Source organism: Arachis duranensis, chromosome 6 (genome assembly GCF_000817695.3).
Source record: "Arachis duranensis cultivar V14167 chromosome 6, aradu.V14167.gnm2.J7QH, whole genome shotgun sequence".
In the NCBI taxonomy this organism is placed as follows: Eukaryota; Viridiplantae; Streptophyta; class Magnoliopsida; order Fabales; family Fabaceae; genus Arachis; species Arachis duranensis.
The window spans coordinates 73,392,453-73,403,027 of NC_029777.3; the positions used below are offsets into that span (position 1 = coordinate 73,392,453).

The 10,575-nt window shown below is 37.0% G+C and overlaps 1 protein-coding gene across 1 annotated transcript; it reads left to right on the plus strand.

The window, feature by feature from the left end:
* Positions 1-2,218: 2,218 nt before the first annotated feature.
* Positions 2,219-2,851, plus strand: LOC107494094 (uncharacterized). Its single transcript, XM_016115130.1, has 2 exons — positions 2,219-2,545; positions 2,690-2,851. Exons 1-2 carry the CDS (start codon positions 2,219-2,221, stop codon positions 2,849-2,851), a joined length of 489 nt encoding a protein of 162 aa, XP_015970616.1.
* Positions 2,852-10,575: the final 7,724 nt, after the last annotated feature.

Sequence of the window (10,575 nt, forward strand, 5' to 3'; positions counted from 1 at the left end):
ACGAAGAAAAAAAGAATTAAACACAATAAAAAAATAAAAAAAGTAAAAAAATGTAAAATAAAAGAAAATAAAATAAAGAAAATCTAAGTTAGTGATGTAATCAGACGTCAATCTCAATTAATATCTGGTAATGGCACCAAAAATTTGATGAGCAAAAACTAGTGCTTACGGATATTAGCAAGTATGTAAAATCTGGTCAAACCGTAATTAATTAAATAATAAATTAGATATGATCCAATATGGTTAGAAAATTTAGCAATCGAAATTTGATAATTTAAATATAATATTTGGATTCAGTGAATTTTTCTGAGTCGAAAAACATAATTTTCTGTGTAAAAACGCGCACTGAAATTTTGACCGGCAGTACCGACTGAGATCTGTCTGGTACTGCAGCTGAGAAAATTGATTATAAGTAAATAAGGCTAAGAAATTAGGATTAATAATTAGGATAGGTAGAAATATTTAAAATGTGATTTAAAGCTCTAATCTTAAAGGTTTTTGCCCAAAATTGGGCAAAAGGGCTAAACCATGTGAATTGGGTCCAAGTGGACCCAAGCCGACCATATATAAGCCTTAACTTAGAGCCATTCAGCCACCATAACCCTCATTTAGTATGTTTGTTGCTGAAATGAAAAGAGAGAGATGATAACAGAGAAACTCTAACTCTCTTTGATCTTCAAATCACCGTAACTTGAACTATCGAGCTCCGATTGACGAGCCGTTTGCGGCCACGTATCACTCTTCTCCTTCTCTTCAAGTCTATCTAAATTTTGTGGTGAGTATTTAACTCTTCTTTACCCAGTTTTGTTTTTTCTTTTATACTTTGAATTTGGTTTGGGTTTTGAGAAAATCTTGTGATTTTGGTTGTTTGGGGGTACTCTAGTATAAGCCATTGGTGATATTCATCACAATATTTTGTGGGTTAAGGTATGAAAATCTCTAACCCTTGTGATTTAACGATTTCATGAACCCTAGGTTGATTATAAGTGTGAAATTGGTTATGTTAGAGTATTTGTTAGTTTTGGTGCACAATTAAGATGTTGGTCTTCCTTGTGGAGCTTTGGTGAGGCTTGGAGCTATGATTTGGTAGAAACTTCCAAGAAAAGGCTCAATTATTTTGGCTACAAGAGCTACAGTTTAAATTTCATTTAAGTACCGTGTGGTGTGATGAGAATTCCTAGACTAGATGCTCCTAGGATTAAGTGTGAATTGTGTAAGTGATTGGTACTAATATGTGTAGTTGATATGTATTGTAAATTAATGATTGGGTTGAGAATTGTATGAATTTGTATGTTTGGTGTGTTGATGACTTGATGCATTGGATTATGAATATTGGTTTGTGGAACACGCCTTCATAGGTGAGAATGATGATGAGTGTCACAGATCATCACATTCATCAGGTTGACGTGTGAGTGAGTATCTTAGAAAAAGAATAAGCTTGACTTGAATAGAAGAACAATAGTAATTGCATTAATACTCGAGGAACAGCAGAACTCCACACCTTAATCTATGGTGTGCAGAAACTGCACCGTTGAAAATACATAAGTGATGAAGGTCCAAGCATAGCCAAATGGCCAGCCCCCAAAACGTGATCAAGAGATCAGAAGAGGCTTCAAAATACTTCCGGGCCCACTTGGTGTGTGTTTGGGTTGAGCATTGAGCTTCACACGTGTAGAGGCTTCTCTGGGAGTTAAACGCCAGCTTTTATGCCAGTTTGGGCGTTTAACTCCAACTTTTATGCCAGTTCTGGCGTTTTGACTTCAGAATAAGACAGAGAAGGGGCATTTGAACGCCAGTTTGCATTGTCAAAACTCGAGCAAATTATGGACTATTATATATTGTTGAAAAGCTCTAGATGTCTACTTTCCAACGAAATTAAAAGCATACCATTTTGAGTTCTGTAGCTCTAGAAAATCTACTTCGAGTGCACGGAGGTCAGAATCCAACAGCATCAGTAGTCCTTTGTCAGCCTCTGAATCAGATTTTTGCTCAGGTCCCTCAATTTCAGCCAGAAAATACCTAAATTCATAAAAAAATACACAAACTCATATTAAAATCCAAAAATATAAATTTTGCATAAAAACTAATCAAAACACCCTAAAAAGTAGCTAGATCCTACTAAAACTACCTAAAAATAATGCCAAAAAGCGTATAAATTATTCGCTCACTAGAGACCAACCCGAATAACCTGGTAAACTTTATTGCAGCATTGGAGAACATGGCTGCTGCTATACAGGCCACTGCGGAGGCTCTTGGGCAACAGATAAACAATAATGACAATGGCAAAAGTGGAGCTCAGTGCCCGACGACACTGGCAACCTTCCTAAAGGTTAATCCACCTATGTTCAAGGGAACCACCAATCTGACTGAAGCCGATGCATGGTTTCAGGCTATGGAGCAAGCACTACAAGCGCAGTTGGTACTTCAAGAGCAGTGTGTTGAATTTGCTACTTATCTACTCATTGGGGAAACATCGCATTGGTGGCAGGGAGCCCGATGTCTCCTGCAGCAGGGGGATGACCCTATCATCTGGGATGCCTTCCAGGTGAAATTTTATAAAAAGTACTTTCCGAATTCTGCCAGGACGGCCAAGGAACTTGAGTTACTACAGCTGAAGCAGGGTGCTATGTCCGTATCTTAATATACAGACAAATTTGAGGAGCTATTTAGGTTTTTCTGCATGTGTCAGGGAGCTCCGGGAGACTTCGAGGAATGGAAGTGCATTAAGTATGAAGGAGGGCTCCGAAGCGATATCCTAAGTTTAGTGGGACCAATGGAGATCAGAACTTTCTCAGAGTTGGTGAATAAGAGCAGGGTTGCTGAAGAGTGTGTGAAAAAGGCAGGTGCATAGAGAAGAAGTCATAGGGGACCTTTTCAACAGAACCGAGGGAGGGACTTTGCTCCAAGGGGTCAAGATTTTAAGAGAGTAGTTTATAATCCACAGCCCCCAGCAAGTCCAAGATGATTCCCGAAGGAACAACAACAACAATCATCAAGGGATGAGGTATGGAAAGCAACCTCAGAATGAAATGACTTGTAGGCGGTGTGGAAGCTATCATTCGGGAACTCCGTGTCGAGTTGGATTGGGACTTTGCTATAGTTGTGGAGGAGCTGGACACATGTCTTGGAATTGTCCTGAGAAGGTCAACCGAAATACTGCCAAGGGCCAACAACCAGTTCGTGCGTTCACTATGATGACGGAGGATGCCGCTAGATCCGACGGTTTGGGAAGAGGTAAGTGAAAGATCGGTAACAACGTGTTAAAAGTACACTTGAGTTGGTATTTGATTTGGCTATTATAGATAGAAATCTAGTGAATGCTTGTCATGCTAAGTTGTGGTTTAGTGCTTAAGGAGATAAGTGATAGGATTAGTACTAGATGAGAAATCAGAGTCACGCAGCGAAAGTTTTGGAAGTATTAAAATAAAATAGTTGCAAGTGGGAGCTATAGAGAATGATTAGAAATACTTTAGGTTTAGATACCTGACAGACTTAGTGAGCTAATGCCAATAGTGATTCGCAAGTAGTTAAGTTTAATTGTGGCTATGGGGTTAGATTGATTCTAAAATGGCTGTATAAGTAGCTAGAGGTGTAATTGGATTCGTGCTTAAATTTTAATGGATAAATTATTGGACTTTGGATGATGGAGTTGGAAGACTGTAAATTGAAACATTGAGGCTGTATTGAGGTTAATTTAAAGGAAACGGTGAAGGGTGGTAAGTTTTGGTTTTAGGAAAGGTCTTATGAAGGATGAGATAAACATAACATCTGATTAGTTATTGAGAGAGCTTATATGAAGACTTGATATGGAATTTTCGAGGGCAAAAAGTTTTGTTTGGGGGGTAGAATGTAAAATCTGGTCAAACCATAATTAATTAAATAATAAATTAGATATGAGCGAATATGGTTAGAAAATTTAGCAATCAGAATTTGATAATTTAAATATGATGTTTGGGTTCAATAAATTTTTCTGAGTCGGAAAACATAGTTTTCTGCGTAAAAATGCGCATTGGAATTTTGATCGGCAGTACCGACTGAGTTTTGTCTGGTACTGCAGCTGAAAAAATTAGGTATAAGTAAATAAGGCTAAGAAATTAGGATTTATAATTAGGATAGGTAGAAATATTTAAAATGCGATTTAAAGCTCTAATCTTAAAGGTTTTGGCCCAAAATTGGGCCAAAGGGCTAAATCAAGTGAATTGGGCCCAAGTGGACCCAAGCCGACCATATATAAGCCTTAACTTAGAGCCATTCAGCCACCATAACCCTCATTTAGTATGTTTTTTGCTAAAATGAAAAGAGAGAGATGATAACAGAGAAACCCTAACTCTCTTTGATCTTCAAACCACCGTAACTTGAACTATCGAGCTCCGATTGACGAGCCGTTTGTGGCCACGTATCACTCTTCTCCTCCTCTTCGAGTCTATCTAAGTTTTGTAGTGAGTATTTAAATCTCCTCTGCCCAGTTTCATTTTTCCTCTTGTATTTTGAATTTGGTTTGGGTTTTGAGGAAATCTTGTGATTTTGGTTGTTTAGGAGTGCTCTAGTATGAGCCATTGGTGATATTCATCACAAAATCTTGTCGGTTAAGGTAAGAAATCCTCTAACCCTTGTGATTTATCGATTTCACGAACCCTAGGTTGATTATAAGTGTGAAATTGGTTATGTTAGAGTATTGGTTGATTTTGGTGCACAATTGGGAGATTGGTGTTGCTTATGGAGCTTTGGTGAGGCTTAGAGCTATAGGTTGGTGGAGACTTTCAATAAAAAGCTCAATTATTTTGGCTACAAGAGGTATGGTTTAAGTTTCATTTAAGTACCATGTGGTGTGATGAGAATTTCTAGGTTAGATTCCCCTAGGATTAAGTTTGGATTATGTAAGTGGTTGGTACTAATATGTGTAGTTGATATCTATTGTAAATTAATGATTGGGTTGAGAATTGTGTGAATTTGTATGTTTGGTGTGTTGAGGATTTGATGAATTGGATAATGAATATTAGTTTGAGGAATATGCATTTAAATTGTGAATTTGGGCTTGAGGCCGTGAATCTTGGGCCGGAGGCTGGAAAGAGGTAGGGAAGGTATGTTGATGTGTGTATTGTGTGATGATATAAGAGATTTGGATGGATTTTAGATATTGAATGTGTGAATAATTTGTTTGATTATTGAATAATAAGGCTTGACGAATTGAGGTGTGGAATTTGATAGTTTTAGGTGGAATTGTGTAGATGAGGTAGTTTTGGTTTTGGTTGAGTGTAATTATGTGAATGTGGTTGGGTTGTGGTCATTTGGATGAGTGAAAATGAATTTGCTTTGTGAACATTGGAAAAATTGGTGATTTCTATTTTTGGCTAAAAACTGATTTTGACCAACTTTGGCGGTTTATAACTCGGTCCTCGGAGTTAAGAATTCTTCAAAATTAGATTTTTATGAAAGTTCATTCAACGATCTTTCCAACGGTTCAAAAATGGTTGAAAAAGGAATTTCGTAGAAGAAGTTATGTATGTCAGAAGTTTGGGGTTTGAAAACGTACTCCGACGCGCACGCATCACTCGCGATTTTTACTCTCTCACGCGTGCGCCTGGCCTACGCGTACGTGTCACTCTATTGATGCAGGTGCCAAGTAGAAAATCTAGAGAATTGTGCTAGTTTTGTGCGAGGAGCACAAAACGCACCCACGCGTACGCGTGGCTGACGCGCACGCATCACTGTACTTTTTCACCTTCCCACTCGTGGGCATGGACAACACTTATGCGTCACATGTTTTTCTCCACTTCTCACTTTACGTACGTAAACTGTTGAAAAAGGGTGGTCGCATACGCAATCCCCCATGCTCGCGTACGTGATATGCCCAACCCGAATAGGTTGCTCGCGTCGCGTATTAAAGTTCGCGTATGCAGGAGTTCACTTTTGAATAGCTCGCGTACGGATGCAATGTCTGCGTACGCAAGGGTTGAATATCTGTTGACTCACGTACACATGCAGTGCCTCGCGTACATGAGATGCATAACCCAAATGGGTTGGTCACGTCACGTGGACCATGTCGCGTACGCAACACTCACCAGATTCAGAAAAATTTCCAAATTGCAGAATTCAATTTTCACACCAAACTTTGAACAATCATAACTCCCTCTACAAATTCCATTTTCATTTAACTTTATATCAATTTAAAGCTCTTAAAACAATCTTCAATTTAAAACAAATTTCAACCAATTTGGAAAACTGAGGCTCAAGTTATGATCAATCAAAGTTCAGTAAAACAAGGTTTTCACAAAATCCGCAACGTTCTTAAATATTCCAAACTCCTAACCAAAACCATTTTATAAATATTCTATTGCACATCAATTCTTACCATTCATGTCCACAATCACAATCATATGTCTCCCTACTTTCCAATTGACCTCCTCCATCAATTTAACCCTATTTCAATCAATTTTTCCAACATAATTCAAAAAACTCTACAAGTTCTAAATCAAGATCTCAATATTATCAACCTTACACAATTCAACTCTTTACCAACATAATTCATCACATCTTATCATATTGCACATAGCTATCATTATTTATTCGAACATCAATAATTATCATCATAATTCGTCAAAATCATCACAAGCATCAATAAACATAAATCCACTATCAACCATTCAAAGCTATCCTATAGTCCACTAGCCTAAGTGTCCAAAAATATTATATATTATATAGAAAAAACCGAAACCATACCTTAGCTAATTCTCAATATGTGCTATACACCAAAATTTGTGCCCAACAAGCTTTCAACCACTAACAAATCATCAATTCCAATCCAAATGCTTCCAATTAGCCAACAATTTTAAGAACTCAAACTAAAATCATACCAAATACCACTAATTAACCATGAGTTACCAAAATCATAAATTCAAAAAGGCAAAGAGTTTTCTTACCTTTTCCGATGGTGTTTGAGGCACAAACCACCAATAGACCAACCTTAAATACCACATAATCAATCAAAACACAAAACTCACTCAAAACTAAAACCTAAAATTTTGAATTTCTTAGGGAAGAAAACTGGACAGAGATTTACAAGAAGAATATCACAATACCTAATAAGAAGTGACGGGCTCGGCGAGAGCTTCGTGTAGTCGCAAACAGCACACGAATCGGAGTACTGTAGCTCAAGTTATGGTTGAATGAAGTTGAAGATGAATAGTATTTTGTGGAACCCTACCTCTCTTCTCTCAATTTCACGTTGTTGCTGCTGCTTGGTGTTAAAGGTAGCTGAAATGGCCACTTAAATGGCTTTATATATGTTAGGCTTGGGCCCAACTTGGACCTGATCTAACCCGTTAGCGTTTTTAGCCCATTTGGCCCAACTTTGGGCTAAACATTCAAAATTAGCACTTAGCTTTAATTTATTTTCTCACTTTTTCTACTGTTTTTTATCATTTTTGCATAGTACCGGATAGACTTAAGCCGTTACTACCAGTTAATTTACCGATACGCATTTTTACGTAATTTTTTGAAGAAAATTACATTTTCCAACTCAGAAAAATCTACATAGCCCAATTATCATATTTATATTTTCTAATTAAAATTCTACATTTTTTGGATCCTATTTTGGGCAATTAATTTAAATTAATTAAACGATTAATTAATTACGGTTCTTACATTTTTCCCACCAAATAAGAAATTTTGTCCTCAAAATTTAGTTCATCCATCATCACCATTACATGTTCCCTCAACTTAAATCTATCTCTCACATTCACCTTTCTATTCCTCCATGTCAGCTCAAATTCCTATATACATCCTTTATTCTTATTTATAACGCCCTATTTTAACCGAATTCAAGTCTATATTGTCTTTCTCACTCTTAGCTTCCCTTAATTCAACCTCAATACCTCATCAGCATTTCAACTCAATATGTTCCAAATCTGCCTTTCAAAAGAATCATTTTCTATTTCAATCTAAATCCAAAATCATCATGATCAATTGTCGCAATCCTTATCTTCCAAACACGACAATTGCACTCACCTACAACCCAAATCCCAATCATTCACTACCCTGGTGTCCACAACCTATCCTAAATCATTCTAATCGTACAGCCATAACTAAACTTAGTTTTTGGGTAATCATTATTTACATTAACCCACCAAACTCTTCCAGTATTCAAGCCTAAAATATTTTCAGTCACCATTCTATTACTTCTATTTGCAACTATACAAATTCTAACCTTAAACAATTCTCCACAACTCCAAGTACAATATCCATCAATTTTCAACAATTCCAAATCATTCAAATTCATTGTTCTCCAAAGCAATTTCACCACACATAATACATATACACACATTTAATCAACCAATACATACAATTTCAACCAATCTTAGGGCCACTAATTAATTGACTAATCCAATTATTCAATCAAGTCATATATTATTATCGGATTATCAAAACCTAGGCTTACTTTTGAACTTCCTCAACTTAACCCAAATTGGGTTTACACTCATCCTAAGACTAAGTAATAACTTAGGGCCTTATAGCATCTTTATGCCTAACTCATGGTCACATTAAATCCTTAATCTCAATACTTGTATTACTTAGGACATCAACAACAACTAGAATATCTATTCCAGTTATTCATCTTTAAATGCAACACTACAACTCGACATACAAAACAACTAATGAATTTTCACCTATAATAACTAAACTCAAATGCCATTCATAGTTAAACCCAATAAAAATTCAAGCCTAAATTCATGTCCACTTTTTTTTTCCTTTTCTATTATCCTCTGCACTTAAATAATTCACCAGATACCAAAGGTTATATCAATCATCCTAGAGTCTACACGTCAAAACCAAAATCAAACGTGGACATCTCTATGTGTTAGCTTAACTCAAAATTCTAATCCTTTAGAAATTATATCCATCTTCATGGAGGTAGTTCCCTCCTTACTCTACATCTTCATCATAAGAACAAATGCAACAGGCTCCAGATCATAAGTCAAAGAGTCCACTTCGTACGGCCTGAACTGTCGCAATGTACAAACCATTACATCCTAATGCTACCTCGGAATGCACTCCAAGATTTTCAATGAAGCATTATCGTAGATTCCAACTGGTTCATGAGATTCAAGTAATACAAGCACTGGCAATTAGTTAATCTTTCTTCCAAGTTTTGAAGAATTTCCCCCCTATCTGACGTTTGCACCAACGGGCACTTTTGTGTGTCGGCTTAGTCATTAGTAACGCCATTTGCAAAACTGAAGCTTCATAAACCCTCATAAGGTCGTACGCTAATCAGTTTCATCCTTCGTGTTCATAAGTTGTGTCCTAAGAAACTAACATATCAAGGTTGCGTCTAAGGATTGCATGCAATGTCGAAATGAGCTCAAGTCATCTGAAGGGATACCAAGCTAAAAATGAGAGCAAACAATTTCGAAAGGTATCCATAAGAAATTAAAAAGATGCATTGTGTTGTGATTAGACAAGGTTGTAGAAAATAGGAAAATGCACCGAAAGAGAATTAGAGTGCACCTCAAAAAGGATTCCAAATTAAAAATCTTTGGTCGAAATAATAAGGCAAATTGAATCAAAATAAGTCTGTACTGATTTTAAGAGGATTATGAGCCCTCGAATAAAGGCGGTTCAACCCAACAGCACATTCAGGCTCACATCAAGGAATACAAGGTTCATAGGAGGATATGTGCAAACAAGAAATAGGATTGGGCAAGGTTTAATTTATTCACCAAGAGGGATTCTGAAATAAATAGCTCTAATGCAATTTACAAGGGAGAAGATAGATCAGTTCATAAGGATGTATTGGTGCTCTTATTCGTACAAAACCTCACACTGTCATTAAGATCACCGTACTTCCACAGCGTTACTCTAACTCGTTGATCTTTAAGAGTTGGGTTATTTGCCCACGTCAACCAAAAACGTCCCTAAAATCTATTAGCTTTAGCAACCATACTCTACGCGGCACGAGTGAGTTTGGTCCTCACTTTGATACTAAGTTTGACACTTTATTCTCAAACGTTTCTCTCCATCACAAGCTATGTGTAATGCGGTGTTCCAATATTACACATAATGCAGTTAAAGCTTTATAATCAATTATACACCTACCCCTTATCTCAGGCTCCCACGTAGGGCGTTCACAGTGAATAGACGACCTTATTCTTGGTTCTGACTAGCATTTTGGTTTTTTACACGACGACAATCCTTAGCAATGTGTCCAAACTGTCCACAAGTATAGCGTCGACTATTTCTTTTCACTCGGTGAAACTGGCCATTATTGTTTCTTCAGAAGTTTCTTTGACCATGAGGATGTTGAGTGGCATGTCCCTTCCTTTTGAAGATATGGCCTCTTGATGGAAAATACTTTCCATGACCTCTGCTACTAGTACCTCCGCAAATATCTGTAACACCCTAACTACCAAAGCTCACGCTTCCAGCTGTGCGACTCTGATAGCTCGGACATTACGACGACATTTATACTATTTAATACTAAAATATGAGCCTGTTTAAAACTTTAAACCGTAAAACCGCTCCCAAAAAGTACTTTTGCTATACAACGTACATCCATACATACCATACAAAAATTCA

Bases quoted from the DNA above. Each gene is read 5' to 3' on its own strand.
- LOC107494094 (XM_016115130.1), top strand. From the start codon at position 2,219: ATGGCTGCTGCTATACAGGCCACTGCGGAGGCTCTTGGGCAACAGATA. The intron at 2,546-2,689 runs GTGAAATTTTAT...TGCATGTGTCAG, and splicing joins TCATCTGGGATGCCTTCCAG to GGAGCTCCGGGAGACTTCGA.